The sequence below is a fragment of the Aethalodelphis obliquidens genome, unplaced genomic scaffold (assembly GCF_003676395.1).
Source record: "Aethalodelphis obliquidens isolate GAN/ISIS:26980383/991018 unplaced genomic scaffold, ASM367639v1 scaffold56, whole genome shotgun sequence".
NCBI lineage: Eukaryota > Metazoa > Chordata > Mammalia > Artiodactyla > Delphinidae > Aethalodelphis > Aethalodelphis obliquidens.
Window position 1 is genome coordinate 3,487,109 of NW_020838000.1, and position 19,060 is coordinate 3,506,168.

A 19,060-nucleotide genomic window follows, 5' to 3' on the forward strand; every position below is an offset into this window, starting at 1 on the left:
ACCCTTACCGAGACAGCTAGCAGATAAAATCCTTCTCCATTCGGATTGCCTGAACACACCCATGCTTCCCCACACGTTATCTTTACCTGCGACAGTGAGTTAACAAGTACCCAAGCCACCAAAAAGCAGGGCTGTGAGAGGCACGTGTCCCAGGAAGTGTAACAAAAGGGAATACTTAGGCGACCGGGGATTCTATCAGGCAGATGGCTTTAATTACTACACTTCTATAAACTAATTCATTACAGTCAGTAGGACACACATGAAGACAGCACAGCACTTTTAAAAAATCAACCACAAAAGCACTGTTAACCTTGTGCCAAAAACATGCCCAACCAAAATTGTTCTACCTTCTCTTTCTGAAGATAGTGACTACATTCTCATTGAAATATAGATGGGAAGATTTACTATAAACCACAATCAAATATTTGACACCCAAACTCCAAACGCCACAGCAATCCGCTTAATACAAGCACGTGAACGTCTAAGTGAAGAGGCGCAAGCACGCAGGGAACCTGGGGGTAATCACCACTTCCCAGCCAGCCCCAGCACAGCAGATCCTTTGCCGGGGGAGCACCACAAACATGAAGGTGGGCATGATCTTAGCGTCTGCATGATCAGTCCAATCAACTATTTGGGGGTCAATAAAAGGAGCTAAAGACACTTCACCGATAGTCCTTGCTTCTGAAGCAAATTTAGTTACCCAACCTGCACGTGGTTAAAAGGATTTCATTGCAAATTTCCCAAAGCCAGCAAATCAACCAAACAAGGTATCTTTCCTACAATGTTCTATGTCAATATCTCAATAAAAATGGGGGGAAAATAAAACTAAGTAGGTGCCTTTCCTGAGATTGTCTGAGGGGCTTATTATGTGTGACATCTACATTTTTAAATGTAAAACTATTACACATATTTTGCTTACATAACCAGTAATGATACTTTAACTAAGGCTCAATGAAAAAGTAAATCCCCAAATTTCAGATGACACCATAGTTAAGCTTTTCCTTTTTTACATTAAATAGAACTATGGTTCAATTATTTAAGTTTATTTAAGTAATAATAACCATTATGTAATTCCTTTCACAGACTCTCCAGTTTTCATGCATGTTTACAATATATCGGTTTAATCTAAGTTAAATTATTATTTGTAGTAAGTCAAGGCTAAATTAGACTAATGCATTAGAAAATAATATATGATAGTAAAGTTGCAAACAGTCTAATCATCACATGTTATATGTGGATTTCATTTATCAAAAGTGAGCCTTAAACAAGCTCATCAAAACAAAGCAATTAGTTTATTTTGCCAAGAATCTGTTGTCAAAATTTAAGCAAATAAGTGTATAAACTAAGTTCACATATTTACCAGTTCAGTTGTTTGTAAAAAGGTAACAAAAATAATATATGAGGTAAAACACAGTTTATTAAAAAAAAGATTCAAACCATTAAAACAAATATTACCATAAGAAACAAGGGATTTTAGTTTAATTCAAACTGAAGTTTTTCCACAGATCAATCCACTTACACAAATTGGCCACCAAAGCCTAAACAATGATCTGTCACCTGAAACAGCTTCGATGTAACATAGTCTTAAGTGTGACAAAAAAAGTCTTACTATTAAACAGTTTTTCCTAACAAAGAATCATTTGTTCTAGCTGAGTGAAACTTTCTTCGAATGTTATTATTGCAAGTTTATATACTATATATGACTCTCATGTAAAGAACCATATTAAATTCACCACAAACTTTAAGTCTTATTAGAATTTTTCCTACACAAAATAGCTGTCAACTAGCCACAGAGCCATCTGCAAAACTTTCACTTTCACTAACAACCATAGTTGCTGTCTTTGCTTTCATATAAAAACAAAATCAGTGAAATCAGAAATCACACCCAACAACGCACTCAATATTGGAAACCTGCCCTCTCACCTCTGATGCACACCACCACCAATTTAAACGACAAAAACTCCACACTGGCCTGGTTTCAACACTGAGTTCACATCAAAACAGAAAGAATTGTCTTAAAACCGCCAAACAGCCATCTTGCAACTACGGCACCAGATGCAAGATACTGTTTAAGGTGGGAGATAGTTTCTCTCCTCTTTCCACTACGTACCTGCACGTCATTAATCATTTCTGGGCAAGCACGTTAACTTCCTATAAGTAAACTCAGACCAGAAAGTTGAGGGTATGTGGTCATAAAGGAAAGAGCGTTTTAAATTCAACCTGCCTCCAATCACCCGTTCTGACTCAGTCACAAGCCATGACGACAAGAAGTAATGTAAACCATGAAGAACACTGTTTAATGTTCCAGCACTTTTAAAAATCAATTTCCAACAGGATAACAATTGAATAATTACCAAATAGCAAATATTTTAGCCATGCTGTTATTGCACCATTGAAGAAGTCATTTAAAACCCTCACGCCTCTTTCACTAAAAGGTGACTGTATTTGTTACCCTATAATTTCACTACCTTATTTTTATTGCGTTACTCTGTTTTTTGGTGACGCCACTCTACCACTGCAGACATACTTCCGGAATATCCCATTTCTGCAGAGACAACCACCACCACTGTCTTCCACAATCATTAAAGTCCAAACCACCATGATGTTTTTACTAACTAATCAGGCTACAACAACAATAGTTGCGCATCAGACCAACAGTTCAATTACCTTTTCCGCAAAAGATACAAATAAATAAAAATCCGTAAGTACTTACCTACAGTTGGGAGGTGGGTCCAACGTAATTTCTGCAAGTTCCTTCTGAATTCTTCAAAATAAAGACAAAGAAAGTTACATTAAAATGTCTTCACTCTTTTAATATTTCATTAAAATTATACTTTTACACTAGTCTTTCCCGTTTGTATGCTTTTAATTTGAAATACTAATACCGTATAAATCATCATATACAATACCAACAAAGTAGTAATTTCTGCCACAGTTTTGACAATGCTCCTACAAAGAGTAATGAGACTGGCCACCATCGGTGCTTGCAGCCTGTGTTAGCAACACTATAAGTTCAATGAAAACTTCGTTAAGCCACTGCTAACACTAACCAAAATTTCTAGTTTAAATTGGAAACGTTTGCCACACTATTTATGGATCATTCCAACTTCTGCTCTGTACTAGAACATCCCATATAGGATGGAAAAATGATCATATTAAGTTGAATCCAAGCATCCTGACTGAGCCAATCAACTGGTAAAGAAAGGATTATCAAGATCTCATTCTAACACCCAAAACCGCTATCAAAGTATAAGTGGTATTATTCCCTGAAGCCTCTAGGTTGGAGCAAGTTGAGGTTTTCAAGTTTCAATAAGCCTTACTAGAATGCCTTCATTTTAATGTAACTGCATGAGCTTTGTGCAAAGGGGGGAAAAAAAAAGAACTTTTATTTTAAAAACCTGTTTTTGCCCTCATGAGTTATTTTCATCTTTTATTTTTAACTGCACCTAACCCCCTATACATATACAAAGGCTAACAGTGCTACACTGTTTTGTAAGAGTATACTTAGCAACCTTCTATCATTCATGTATTATTAAAAGTAGGCTTTGTTAAGCCTAATTTTTTTAAATTCTCAAAACCATTTCTTCTCCTCTGCCTTGGTTTTAAAATATGAGATTCACTAACTGCTGGATGCCTGCTCTTCTGGTAATGACAGGTGACTAAAAGCACCATAAAAAAATAAGAATTTTAACAAAGACATTTATTCTCAAACAGTTTCATTCTGTGCCTTTTCCAAGACAACCAACGGAAGCTCAGAATTGGTGCAAATCCCCCAGAAGGACTGCCACTAACCTCCCAAATGAAGCGCATGGTCCAGATGTAATGGTCACTTCTCTAAGCCATGTGACTCAGGGTTGGGGAGGCATTATGAAGTAGAGCAAGCCTAACAAATTTAAAGCCAAAAAAACTATTAATTCTGCTATCCCATTAATTGAGGACTCTTGGGCAAAAAGACTGTTCACACCTGCTCCCTCTCTTTAGGCCTCAATTTTCTCTCCTATAAAATGAAGAGGTTCTAACTAGGACAAATTCCATGACCTCTTATCGTTAGAACATATGATTTCCTTCTAATATGGACTCTGTGATGTGTTTATATGCATTTAAAGTACATATGGTCCAGAATTAAATAAGAGAAATCTCAAAGATCTGATACCCTTCGTAGATTTCACACAAAAATATAAATAAAACAGGCACTTGAAAACAAAATGGGTAAGTCCAGGTTAAAGACAGCAAACTGAGAACACACACATTCACCTCCCTCTCCTTCAGGACCCCATGGTAATGGGGGGGGGGGAGCAGGTGGAGATACAGAAAATGCAAAAAGGAATAAACAGCAAAGAGAAGGTGGTGGTCACCAAAGGAGGAGAAATTTCATTGTATTTCTGGAAGACAAAGCAGATGGGTGTAGATCAAACAGGTTGAGTTGGTCAAGAGGGGACTGCGGAGTACATAAAGATTAAAAAAGACCTACTATTCGGGGAGCAGGGAGAAAGACAGTCAGAAATCCCAGAAGAGATTACATTTTCTGCCTAAGAAAATCGTAGATCGAACAGGAAGGAAACTCAAACGTAAAATAATTTTAATCATGTAACAGATATTAAGGCATAAAACAGAAAGATTTGACCTATTTCACCTAAATGCTATGACTCACTGGGGAGCCCTGAGATCATAACACTGGACTTAGAGGAAATCTAATCCTAACACCGTGTTTGGTGTGGCACTAAATATTTAGGTAAACGTACAGACAGTTTATTGGCCTTTTACTTACAGATAAAGCACAGAAGACAGGTTGTAGTTGCACTACACAATGAAAACGTTACTAACCTTGAAGATGTGAAATTGGGTGTAGCTAATAGAAACCAACAAAAAGTGGATGGGGGGCTGTGAGTAGATGGAAAGAAGAAAAAAGGTACTAATATCCCCATTTTACAAACTAGGGAACCAAGGAATACTGTTGAAATGTGAGGGAATAAGAAATAGTGGCTTAACTATATTATTTAGTTTAGAAAGACAACCAATACTCTTTCTTTTAAATATAACTATCATTAACCGGGAGGAGGGAAAAAAAAGAAAGCAGGTGAGCAAGCTACATCCTCAAATTTCATAGCAAGGAGACAAAAGATATTATTTAAGTTAACAATTCAACAAGCAGGTATATGCATAAGATTTAGGGTTGTGCAGAAAACCAGAAGCAGGACAAACCAGAGACAGCTAAAGGAATGCAACTGGGACAGGGAGAGTGTTTCAACAGAAAACTGTTGCTTGTCATTAAAAATGTCTCTGTGCTGTTTAATCTGTTGCCAGAAACATGAATAACTTTCATAAAATTTTTCTATTTAAGTACAGTTGATTTATAATATTGTGTTAGTTTCAAGTGTACAGTAAAGTGATTCTGATATATACATATATATATACGCACATACCTATACGTGTGTGTGTATACACATATATATACTTTCGTTTTTATTCTTTATTTTATTTTATTTTATTTTATTTTATTTTGCAGTACGCAGGCCTCTCACTGTTGTGGCCTCTCCCGTTGCGGAGCACAGGCTCTGGACGCGCAGGCTCAGCGGCCATGGCTCACGGGCCCAGCCGCTCCGCGGCATGTGGGATCTTCCCGGACCGGGGCACGAACCTGTGTCCCCTGCCTCCGCAGGTGGACTCTCAACCACTGTGCCACCAGGGAAGCCCTATACTTTCGTTTTTAAAATAAGAGGACCAAAAGAACAGGCATTCAAAAGAGTATGCTTAAACTGTCAAAGAAAACTATTTTTAACATAAAAGAACTTCTTTGGGATCTTCAAATAACTCATCTTGCTTTATACTTATACTGTCCCTTTTGGTTTAAAAAATTGATGTCATAATTTTGTCACATAATTCTATAATGGAACTTGAAACCCCTCCAGAAATCTATAATTCTAAATCTAATTATTCAATACAAAAAGCAATTTATAAACTTGCAATTGATAAACCTGACAATTCTACGCAGGGAGTCAATATACTATAATATATTTGGAGCCACTGCTACCAAAGAATGGCTGTATTTCTCCTGACAGAAAAGATTATACGAAGAATTGCTATTTAAACGGTTGCAAGACGTCCTGCTGTTTTCAATAACAGCAATTCAATTCTATCTCAAAAGTTGTAATCATGGTATGTATTAAGTTTCTCAGTCTTGACACGCGGGGTAAGGAAGGCAGCTATTTCAGGCACTGTCCCTTAGGGTGACGAAAAATGAAAAAGTATCAATAATTCACACTTACCGTGTACCTTTTACATGATGATCTTAGGCTATTAAAAGTGAATTAAATAAATCTCACAGAATTTTCTAAGTATTACCGTTTTATCAGTCCCCATTTAGGAAACTAAGGTTAGTAACTGTACACTGGTAAGGTGAAAAGACAAGCAATTATCTTGCTAAGTCAAATAAACAAAAAGACCTCTCCTCTCTCTTATCAGAACTTTTAAGACAAAATCCTTTCTTGAGACATAAATCAACTAGACAATTGCCTAACTCGAATTTCTGTCCGGCAGTGCCACTTCCTTAGTCGTTATGATACAGAAGTCAGTGACTGCACATGGCTACGGAGTCAAGTCAGAAGCAAAATGCAGACTAAATTTCAGCTTGTAAGACTTCACCCAATACCTTAAATGTTCCAGGAATGGTAAGAGTATTGCACGTGACTGTCATCTGCTAGAAAGAAAGGGGAGTGGAGTACAGGGGCCACAATCATGATTCATTCAGCCTTGACTGAAGAAAACGGCACCAAAACGACAAAAATGGAGGCAATATGAAACATTCATTTTAACACCAACATATTGGACTTATGGTTCAGAAAAATGAAGCGGTGTATAGGTACTGACATGTTTAAAACACAAACATATTTTAGGCTAAAGAAAATTCAGTAACTTACTCAGGGCCAAGCAGGACATGAATATATGACATGGGGATTCGCAAAGGTGTTGGCTTAACAGTTATTATTTTAAAAAACCTTCATCCACTTAGATGACTTTCTATATTCCCCTACCGTCTGCATTCCTCAAAACCTTCCAAAATGAACTCATTCTCAAGAAGAAAACATCATGCAACTAATTACTAAAATTTTTTATATCTCAAAGTAGTCTCTGAATTAACCCAGAAAACACAGAGCCATTGCAAGCAATAAACCCAGAGTTTACTTCTGAATGGTGATACACACCACGCACCTGTGAATCCAAAAGACCACTGATTCTTAAGACACCCTAAATTAATGATTGTGCGCATCAACTGTAAGATGCATCCTGATTTCAGGAACGTTAAAAAGTTTTTAAATGCACATTCAGAATCAAGAAAATACAATAATCATGAAAGATTATCTATAAAGAGTATTACTTCATTCTTATGTGGAAAACAAACTTAGATGAGCCCATATAATAAAAGTTCACATTGGAATACATGTACACTGAAATCAACCTTTCAACCTAACAAAAATTTAGAGTCTAAAGCTAAGTATCATCCCTAGGACAGTATTATATTGTATCCAGTAAAATCACAATGTCCACTCTGAACAAAGGTAGCATGCAATAAATGTGATTTAAAATTCACATTTACAGGGACTTCCCTGGTGGCGCAGTGGTTAAGACTCGGAGCTCCCAATGCAGGGGGCCCGGGTTCCATCCCTGGTCAGGGAACTAGATCCCACATGCATACCGCAATGAAGAGTTCGCATGCCACAACTAAGGAGCCCGTGAGCCGCAACCAAGGAGCCCACCTGCCGAAACTAAGACCCAGTGCAACCAAATAAGTAAATAGATAAATAAATATTTTTAAAAATTCACATTGACAGTACAGTCAATTCAATGAAGAGCTCAAAATAGATGTTTTATTGAATTGACTAGTCCATTTAATGAAATCATCAAAATTTGTTACTTCAGGCATAGTCCAACTACAAATAAGACAAATATATATATACAAAACAAATATAATTAGAGGTATAGCAAATATACCAAGAGTGATACAGACGTTATCGAGAGAACAGACCGTGATAAGAGCATGCCAATTTTTTAAGAAACAAATTCAAGCCAAAGAGGAGCAAAAATGCATCAAAGAAGTAACTAAAATCTCCCTCTTAACTCTGAAGAAGACAGAAATTAATTTTTACCATAGTTTAAATAAAATTCCCAGGAATTCCCTGGTGGTCCAGTGGTTAGGATTCTGCACTTTCAGTGCTGGGGCCCAGGTTCTATCGCTGGTCAGGGAACTAAGATCCCACAAGCCGTGGAGCACGGCCAAATAAGTAAATTTCCCATTTAATATTTTCTGTATCCAATATTACTTTTCTGTAATACCTGAAAACTGAAATTTTTTTTCAAGAAAACATGTTTTCTACACCTAATTATTAATTCTACAATTAAAGCACATTTTATGCAATTGAACATCTATGTGCAAAGTACTTTTCTTGAGTTACTATAAAAATCTGAGTTTTTCTAGTTTAACAAACAGCGTTAAGTCCTCAGAGTTTAACATATACCTCATTTTCCTAAAGTTTATCAAATGGACTTGGAGAAATATCACTGTAGACTTTAACTGGCTGTGAGGATGGGACCGTTATTATCCCCATTTTACAGAAGATAAAGCTGAGGTTTAGAAATGTTAAACTATGCATCTAATATCACAGAGAGACTAAATGCCAGAACCTAGAATCAAACCCGGATCCAGATGATTAACTCTGGCTCACAAAAGGACACTATTTGGAAAAGACGTCTCATCTGAATAAAAATCATTTATCAATAACAAGTTAGAATTTTATTTTGAAACTGTCTCTAACTTGGATCTTCTGAACACATTAGTACTGGGACTCTAATCTCCACAGAAGATCCAACTCTTACAACAAACTCAAGATCTAAGGCAGCCAGTAAAAAACTATCGTGACCCTATTACATTAGGCACTGTGGTGAATTAAAGATGTTAAGTCCCTGCGCTCATGAGTCCCAATGTTTTCCTCAGTTGTTGGAACTTAAGCAGAGACGGTGGGGGGAACAAAATTAACTTCACTATCAACTAAACTGGGGAAAAGGAAAAGGGAAGAATTAAGTTTTTTGTGTTGGGTTTTTTGGGGGTTTTTTTGCTTAAAAAATTAGCAGTGAAGCAGCATTTTTTTATTTAAAACAAATAGTAAATGACTAAGTCACTTCAGACACTGTCCCGTAAACCACCCAGAGACCGTCTAGAGGAAGGTCATCAATCACAGTTTGAAAACCACAGATTCACAAGAATATATCTGTCAATGGAGGGATTTTTTTCAGCCAGGAAGCAACTCAAAAGACCCTTCTTACTCTCAGCAGTGCAGTAATACCAATTGCTATTATGAGCCAATCAGACACTGACTGATTAGTGTTTCTCCATTTACATGGGCCACAATCTGTACTTGAGTACCTCCTACCCACCCACACCCACCTCCTTTCCTTCATCTAAACGCCCTATTTTCTCCATCCCCACCTTCCTTATCCGCTCTAACTCCACCCGCACTTCTCCACAGCAGGGCATTTTGTGTTGCCACCAGGTCCACCAGCTGAGGCCTCCTGGATTTGTGGTGTGAGAGCAGAAACAAACTGAACCCTTTCCCCATGCTGGCATATTCGCGTATAGAGAGGCTCGAAGGTTTAAAGTTCAAGGCTACCTGACTGTCACACAGCTCTTTCAACAGAGGTCAGGGATCAGCAGCACACGTCTGGAAAAGGGAAACTGAGTACCCTAGTCCCTTGGAGCAGGCAGCTCACCGCGTACCATCACTCAAACACCTCTCCCTAGAAAGTCACGTCCTGCCAGGGGCCTGAGAAGGTTCTTCCCAATCCTGTGGACCGACTAGGCCAGAGAGAAACAAGGTCCACTAGCCCGCATGGTTTATAATCTTTGGGATGGGTTCCCCCTAATTCATACTACCGAGTAAAGTATAAAGCTACCATTCAACATTCAGACATTCCACTATGCCTAAAATTTAGACTGCTTTTCTTTACACTTCCTATTTGATATAAAAATGGTATTAAAACAAGAACAGTACATCACAGGACCAGGCAAGATTCTACTAAATTCAATTCACCTTTAAATTATTTACCAAGAGATATTCTGCAACGTAACAATATTAGAGCAGATTTGCCTGCTGAGTCCAATGACATGCCAATCATCATAAGCAATTGATGTGGCAATAGGGAATCTCTCAAATATCTTCCTTCCAGATCTAGCTATTCTCTGGAGAAAAAGAAAATCTGTATCAAGACTGAACCACTGCCTAATATGATGAAACCAAGATGCATTTGTTACTAAACTCCTGCATTTCTCACTTTACTAACAGGGAGTAGCAGGAAATACAGTACCATCCAATAACTATTTCAATGGACTCCCACTCTTCATTCTCTGCTACTGAACAGAATAAAATATTAATGGTCAAGGAACCATAAATCAAATCATCACACTTTTACATGCATTTTCCTATACATACTCACCTAACAATACATAAACACACACACATGCACACACACGCACGTGCGCGCACACACACACACACACACACACTATGTATATGTACTTTATAAATTTGCCACGCTGTTTAACTGACTTTAAATACCAAAAAGTTCATATTGCATACAGTTAAAACCATGAAAAAGAAGTAATCTTGAAGAAGAAAGAAAAGTCCATGAACTTCATAGTCCACATCCCAGATAAATGACTAAATGCAAGAGAAAGATAGAACTTAAGATGATAAATTGATACGAAAACCAAAGAGGTTACAATAATTGAGGTACCTTTTAGCACTAGTTGACAATTTAGCAGCTGTTTTGCTGGATATTTTTCCCTCCTTTTTCTTGGGCTGAACTTGCTCTCTTTCTGGCTCTTGCTGGACACTTTCACGTTGGTCTCCATCAGAACTTCCTCCACTAGTGCTTGGACTGTCATCAACTCTTTGTGCCTCAGTGGACATTTTAGATCCTGGATTAGAGAGTTAAAAATCATTTATTCAGTTGTGGGAGGACTGCAGTAAGGTACCTCAAGAAGAGAGAGACAGTGAATCTTAGAGGAACTAAGGAAAGCTCACTATAAAATGAATGACTTGGTCACTTTACAAAACAGCTTTGGGAATTGCCAAAACTTTTCTTTCATCCAAAGTGTACTGAGGAGGGAAATGAAAACATACAAAATATATACACAAAATGCTCACAGCAACATTATTCATAGAACCAAAAAGAGGAAACAACTCAAATGTCCACTAACTGACGAACAGATAAACCAAGTGTGGTATATCCAAACGATGGACTATTACTCAGCCACATAAAGGAATGAAGTATAGTATCTACATGTTACAACATGGATGAACTTTGAAGACATTATGCTAAGTGAAAGAAGCCAGTCACAAAGGACCTCTAACTGCATGATTCCATTTATATGAAACGTCCAGAATAGGTAAATCCACAAAGACAGAAAAGTCAGTAAGCGACTGCCAGGGGCTGGGAGTGAGGGAAGAATGGGAAAGGGCTGCTAACAGGTGCAAAGTTTCCCTTTGGGGTGATGAAATGTGCTTAAATTAGATAATGGTGATGTTGTACAACTCTAAATATTCTAAAAACCACTGAGTTACACATTTTCAAAGAGTGAATTTTACAGTATGTGAATTACACGGCAATAAATCTGTTAGCCAAAAAAACCTGAGGGCCTACTGCCCACCAGGCACTCTGCTAGGCCCTTTGGTCCCACAAGCATGAGAAATCTGATCCAGTGGGTAAGCCAACTTGCTAAGGGCTGTAACAGAGGTTAGTAAAAACAGCCGCAAGAACAGAGGAATGGGGCACACTTCCGCACCAATATCACGTGAATACATCCTCCGGGCTGGGCTAAGGTTAAAATCCTCTAAACCAGTCAATTGTTTGAAGTAACCTTTGTGATAACAGAAGAACACAGAGGCCTCCATGACTCTAGATAAAAACTGAGCCGTATCACAGTGCCAGCGCCGATCCAACAATATACCAAGCAACCACGTTTCACAGGAGATGAAGGCTTTATGGAAACAATGAAGGGTTCTTCCCCCCCCCCGCCAAGTCTGAATGAAATATCCCTCAAGGCTTTCAAATTCCCTGTGCCCTGAGTTCATGCTCCACAAGAACTCTGATTACCAACTCAATTTCCTCAATACCTTGGTACACAGGTACTGTAAGTTGTTACAACCTAGATAACACCAAAAAAGTGCCAGTCCTCTTCACAACTGTCATTCTATCATAATCAATTTCTGAGTTTGAGCACCATGAATACATCCCTTGTGACCCGGCTAGGTTAGAGTTTACTGACAAGTCCAAACCCAAACTGACAAAACCCACACCCAGACTCTCAACGATGTTACTGTCACCTCATAACCACTTGAGATGGTGCAGCTACCTTCTGAGGTACCTCTTCCTTAAAAAACAAAATTACCTTTAAGAAGTGACATTAGGGGCTTCCCTGGTGGCGCAGTGGTTGAGAGTCCGCCTGCCGATGAAGCGGACACGGGTTCGAGCCCTGGTCTGGGAAGATCCCACATGCCGCGGAGCAACTAAGCCCATGCGCCACAACTACTGAGCCTGCGCTGTAGAGCCCGTGAGCCACAACTACTGAGCCTGCGCGTCTGGAGCTTGTGCTCCGCAACAAGAGAGGCCACGACAGTGAGAGGCCCGCGCACCACGATGAAGAGTGGCCCCCGCTCGCCGCAACTAGAGAAAGCCCTCACACAGAAACGAAGACCCAACACAGCCAAATTAATTAATTAATTAATTTTTAAAAAAAAGAAGTGACATTAACAACACAAAATATACCTTTAAGAATCACAGATAAATGGGACAAATTCCTTTTGAAAAAGATACTATGTTACTCTCAACCAAATCAGGACTTGAAATAAAACTGTATTTGATAGATCGAGAATAAGAATCAATACGTAAAAGAAGGACACCTCAAATAAAGCACTGTTTTTTATTACTATAATCGGTCCAAATGTATAGCTAGCTGACAATGATTAAAACTCATCATCACCAAAGATTTAACTTGTAGCTTGCTCTAAATCAAAGTGATTTCCTAATACAGACCTTTAAGTGGTTGAAATTCGTATGGTAACACAAACCAAAAAGCACTGCAAGAGAACGGAGGAATCAGGAAGTACAGGGGGTGAAGAGTCAACAGAAATTCCTGAACGTCTTCAATAAGACAACACGCAAACACAGCACCACCACCCTCTCACCCTCAACGGCCCCCTCCTCCATGCAGCTCTGAAACACACAGGGAACCCTGACTGCTTTTCTCTCTACCCTGTAAATGGAGAGCATGAGTCTCCACAGCCGTGACATCTTTTATGAGCACTAAAGTCACTTAATAGAATCCTGAAACACACAGGGAACCCTGACTGCTTTTCTCTCTACCCTGTAAATGGAGAGCATGAGTCTCCACTGCCGTGACATCTTTTATGAGCACTAAAGTCACTTAATAGAATCCTGAAATTTTATATCAGTATGTTTCACATCTAGCTCTAACCGTCCTAACGTATTTCTTGCTTTTTTTTCCTTTCATTGCTATTTCACTTAAATTCTCACCCTTGGATTTAACACTGATTTCTTTTTTCAGCTTACTTCTTTCAGTAAAAAAAATATATCAGAAGTTGAAAACCTTATAAGTATGTATATAAGAGCATGTTAGATAGAGCAGATGTGCATGCGAGTAAGAAAGAGAAAAATTCTCAGAGAAAGGCCCTCAGACACAGCAAAATGCTGCTGGCAATATTTTGAGATATGTGAAATGAGTGAGAAATTATTTTATACGTCTTAAACCAGAAGCAATCCATTATATGACAAACATATGGAAACCTAAGTAAAATTCTTTTTTACTGAAACTCCAGCTTCAGTTTAATAAACTATGCCTAGAAATTCAGTTGTATATTACATTAGTTATAAAGCGACACGTTCATCTTAATAATTTTATTTATGTGTAACTACATAATATCTAATAATGCCACAAGTATATATAATTACTTAAAAGACTACTCAATGATATAATCTGGGCCATAATCTGAAACCCAAATTTCAGAAACTGCTCCAGAATATCAGAAGACTAAAATTAGTCTCACTAGAGAACTATTAAAATACCCAAATAGATGTATAATTTCTACAGTTTCACAATAAGGAAAAAAGATTATTTCCACTTTGGACCTAAGATACCTTATTTTGTCCAAATCTTAACCTACAGATGATAAATTTGCTCAAGGCCACGAATAACCACTATAGAAACTTGTAGAAACAAAGTTTTCATATCTTTTTCAAATATCAAGAGTAAGGGGAAATTCTGTGGCTGTTGGTTTTTGAATGCCTGCTTACGTAAAAAGTATGGGGAAAAACTAAGTGACAACTAATCTTTATGAAGAAAAGACTGTCTATAAGCATTTTAATTAGTTACAAGACTGGTGTTTTGTCTCTCTAAAGTACAAATGAATGAAACTTCCTGAATTAAAACTCTCTAAATGTTATCTTCTAAATCAGCGCTTTAAAATCATCTATTAACATTAATTCCTAAATAGCTAATTTGATCCAATTATCTAGAGTGAAGATGAACTTGAATCCCACCGTTATAAACATAGAGCTACTCTTCCATGATAGTTTCAAAGATATTAAGATACTTAAATTTTTGCCTTGTACTCAAAGTAAAACTTGGCTTCTAAACATAAAATAGTAAAGTAGAACTTTCCTCAAATGCGGGTTATATTAAGAGTTTAGATATCCTTCTTTCTTCAACACACAAATTACCTAAACCTGTATTAGCAATGTACTCCATGGAAATTAGCAACATCCAAAATGAAACTCACATGTTCCATAAAAATGAAATGATTTGGTTATAAATATTACTGATAAGGTAAAAACAACCATAGTCACTCCATAAATCCGGATTACTGTCCAGATAAGCCTTATAAGTGTACCTCATCGTATAAAACTGCAAAAGCAAATGTTCCTTTGAGCTTTTACAACAGGAAAACGCGTAATTCTGTCATCTGATTTCTTGCTATTTGTCTTCCCACTCACGTTTCCAAACTTTTCTAAAATGTAAAATAATTTATATTATATGCAGAATATCGAGCAATAGCCAGCTTTGCACTTACCTGCAGAGATATTTATGCACGAAATAATCGTGGAACACCCAAGTTTTGAGGAAAAGGTGCTATGTCCTGGAGGGGACCACCTTTCTATAATGGGCTATGACATTATATGAAAACCCTCCGTCATTGGCATCAGCCCACATACAAAACTCTAAACAGCCAAGGAGCATCCAAACTGAGTAAACACAAACAGTTAGATTCCCAAGGTCCAGACTGAATTACCACCTATTCAGAAACATACATTTTTAGGAATCAGGGATTTTAAAGCAACAACAACAACAACAAAAAAAAAAAACTAAGAAGAACTTAATATCTTTCTGAAAGGCGAGATACTCTTAAGGTAAACCCTAGCATTTCCTTTTGTACTCTTAAATAGAAATATTTGAGTAGACGCTCAAGAATACACAAGGCAAAACGATGAATCTTGAAGACATGCAAATAGGTCTAACAGCCACCGAGCACAGGATGAGGTCTTTCTAAAGCGGCCTTAATTTCCTTAAGGGAAGATGGATTGGACATTTCTGGTCGGTCGTGGGAAGAAAAACACAAGAAGCTACGCTTTATCTTCATTAGAAATGGTAAAGGGCAAAAGGATCAAAACACTAAGAGAGAAGAGAGAGGGAGGGGGGAGAAGAAGGGGAGGGCGGGGGGAGAATCCAGTTTCGAACCAGGCCAGTGGGAGCTGCAGAGAAGAGGTTGGAGAAAAATGGGCTTGGGCTCCAAACTGTGACAAGCGCTGGGCTTCACAAAAGACCAGGACAACACACACTCCACACCAGGGCAAACACAAACACACCCCACCGGGTCTCCAGGCGGGCCCCGGGGGGGCCAGACCCTGCACTCGCCCGGAGAGACACCATGTGCTGCAATTATGCAATTAGTGAAAATAGCAGAAGACCGAGCCGGGCACTTTCCACCGTGACATTTATCCTGTACTTTTGCAAAGACTTACTTCCAGGATGCGGCTGGAGAGGGATGGGGAACCGAGAACGGAAGGGGGTAGAGGATGGGCAGGGAGGGAAGAGGCAGGAGGAGGGGTGGATGGGGAGGAGGGGGAGGGGTGGAAAGGGCGAGAAACCGGGGCAGGAGGCTCGCGGGAGGGGGCGCGGGGACGGGGGCACGCGGGGCGCGGGGAGGGAACCGGGTCGCGAGCGGCGCCGAGGGGAGCGGGGGGTCGGGGCGGGGGCCCAACGGGTACCTGAGGGAGGGGCGTCCGCGCAGGTCGCGAGCTCGAGCCCCAGCCCGGGGAGAGGAGTCAGCGGAGGCGCGGGGGAAAGGGGCGCGGAGGAGGCCCCGGTGACGGGATGTCCCCTCGGACCGTCCGGTCACCGAACCCGGACCCGCGCACCGCGCACCGGACCGCCCGGCCACGCCTGTCCCCGCCGCGCCCGCGCCCGCCCAGACTCACCCCCGGCGCCGCCGCCGCCGCCGCCCCGGCCGTTCCAGCTCCGGCTCCCGAGGCTACTGCCCGCGGCTGTCGCTGTGGCCGCCCCTGAGTCCTGAAAAGTGGAGCCACCGCCTCCGTGAGCCGCCGCCGCCCGGCCGTCAGCGCGCGCGCCCGCGACTGCGCGTGCCCGCGTGCCCGCCCGGGAGAGACCGCGAGAGCGCGAGTCCCACGTCGGCCCGCCGCGCCGCGCGCCTCCCTGCCCCCTCCCCGCTCCGCCCCTCCTCCGCGGGCGCGCGGCCGCGAGGGGGCGGCGGCGGGCGCGCGCACGGCGGGGCCCCGCGGCCGGGCGAGAAGGCTGGAAGGCGGCGCGGAAAAGTGAAGTGACAGCCGGGTCCCGGGAGCGGGCAGCGGCGGGAGTGGGCGAGGGGCGTCCCATGGAGAAGGAGCGGCCGGGACCGGGAGCGGGGTGGGTGGGGGGAAACAGAGGCTGCCGGGCGGGCCGGAGGGAGGGGACGCGGGGACCTTGACGGGCACGCGCGTTAAAGGCAAACACTGGCCGGGGGTGGGGGGTGGGAGGGGGGGTTGCCCTAAGGCGAAGCAGGGGCGGTGTGTTACCCCCGGCCACCGCGGCCCTGGCTTCACACTGGCCTCGAAGCTTTCTCGAAGTGGCTACTGAACTGACCCTGTTGACACACTAACCGCAACTCGGACGCGTGGTGTCCACGTGCACCCAGGTTGGAAAACTTCGCTATGGCCTGGAAAGTTCGCCTAGGCTAAGCCAGCCTCTAAACCTGACATTGCAGCACGAGGGTCCTTCCGCCTTCAGGGCCCAGAATGTGGGAGCCAAGAGCTTCCAACCATTCATCCCGGGTATACTGGGGAGAGAGTGCGGCACGCGGGGGTGGGGGTGGGGGGTGGGGGTGGGGGGGTGGAGCACTCCCAGAGCGAGTGGGATGCTGCCCTAAGGTCCACTTGAAGGGTTATGAGAACAGGAGCAGTGCTGTGGGCGACCCGAGGAAACATTAGGTCCCCCTATCATCTTCACCCCAGATAACCATTAAAAAAAGAAAAACCTATGTCTGCTATGCTAAGTCGGCTTCCACAAAATTTCCCCCACCTCTGCAACTCAAGCAGCCATGAGACCCCAGAGGACAGGAGAAAGTCGAGATCTGTACATATGTCTAGAACTGAACGTCTTTTATCAAATGCCTTCTTCAAGAATTGACTATTACCTTTATAACATCCCTGAAAATTGCTTGTAGGCTCCATGAATCACCACTGAGCAAAACGTGGGTTTGTTCTGTGTATCAGTCAAGGACATCAACAGGCCCTGTTACCCTTAAGCTCTAAAATATGTACTGGAGGATTAGAAATTACCATATCCTGGGCTTATCGTTGATTATACAGCCACCTCTCTCTCACACATGGTGCAATATATTAGTAGGTAAAGATGACATAAAATGCATCGTATTTTTTTAATACTTAGAATATGACCAAGTTAAAGTATTTCATAGACTGCCTTAAATGTCTACGTAACTTATTTTACCTCATGAAATCCGTGTGTATTAATATTCTCATTGTATTGACTGTGTTTCAGTATGTTTTGCAACTGTCTGGTGAGGATAGATGACAGAATCCCCATTTCCTAGGTCTCTGTGCTTTTCTCCAAATAAACTACTCTTTTGTATACTCTTAGGTGTATATCCTGTTGGTTTCTGTTTGTTCACAATGACTATTTTGTAATAAAGTACTCTTCTGTTACAGAAAGTTATCCAGGTTGACTTTTTCCGTCCTGGTCATTGGCAGCTGGGGGCCAGGGATGCAGAAATGGCAACTTCTAACTTTGTGAAAGGACTGGAAAAGGCTTCACTGCTCAAATGCTGAAACTGTAGTTGCTACAGGACTTCATTTATCTGTAGGTGTTTTAACTGCTATATACTATTCACTGAGTTTAAGAAGGGCATCATAATACAAATCACAGTTATGCTTTTCACTGATTCAAGGAATATTTGTCGAGTACCAGGCACTGTCTAGGTGGTTGGGATATAACATTTCCTCTCAGAGCTTTTCTGTCATTGACTCGTTGTTTTACACACTACATCCAATTCCTCAGCAAATTCTGTTAACTCTGCTTTCGAAAATATATCCTGAAAGTATCCATTTCTTCCCATCTCCCTCCCCACAGCTAATTCCCTGGTCCAAGCCACCATCATCTCTCAGCAACAGCCTCTTACCTGATCTTTCTAATTCCCCTATCCACTTCCCCACACACCCCAGCCCCCATCCTACACACAACATAGGTTGAATATGTGATCCTTTACAACGTAGGTTAGAATAGGTCTCTCCTCTTTTCAAAACCTCAGGTGGCTTCTTGTCCTAGAACCACAGCCAGAGACCTTACAAAGGCTGCATGCCACTACAGGATTTGACTGCCACCCCAGGCAGGACCCCTCTGACCTCACGTTGTATGACTTCCCCCTCTTTTCTCCCTCCAGCTGCACTGGTCTCCTTGCTAGTGTGGAACGCACCAAACGTT

The 19,060-nt window shown here is 41.1% G+C and overlaps 1 protein-coding gene across 6 annotated transcripts in view; it reads right to left on the reverse strand.

Annotated features, from left to right (window-relative positions):
• Nucleotides 1–16,731, reverse strand: part of UBE2E2 (ubiquitin conjugating enzyme E2 E2) — a 366,525-nt gene extending 349,794 nt beyond the window's left edge. For 2 of the 6 annotated variants that reach the window (XM_027086525.1, XM_027086526.1), the window contains exons 1-3: nt 16,546–16,712; nt 10,786–10,969; nt 2,714–2,764 (exon numbers count right to left, since the gene is read on the reverse strand). In XM_027086525.1, coding sequence (XP_026942326.1) covers nt 2,714–2,764; nt 10,786–10,961 — 227 coding nt within the window. In that variant the 5' untranslated portion in view covers nt 10,962–10,969; nt 16,546–16,712. Of the gene's footprint in view, nt 1–2,713; nt 2,765–10,785; nt 10,970–16,545 lie in introns of all 6 variants that reach the window. The other 4 variants (XM_027086520.1, XM_027086521.1, XM_027086524.1 and 1 more) reach the window with 4 other exon arrangements.
• Between the last annotated feature and the right edge of the window lie 2,329 nt (nt 16,732–19,060).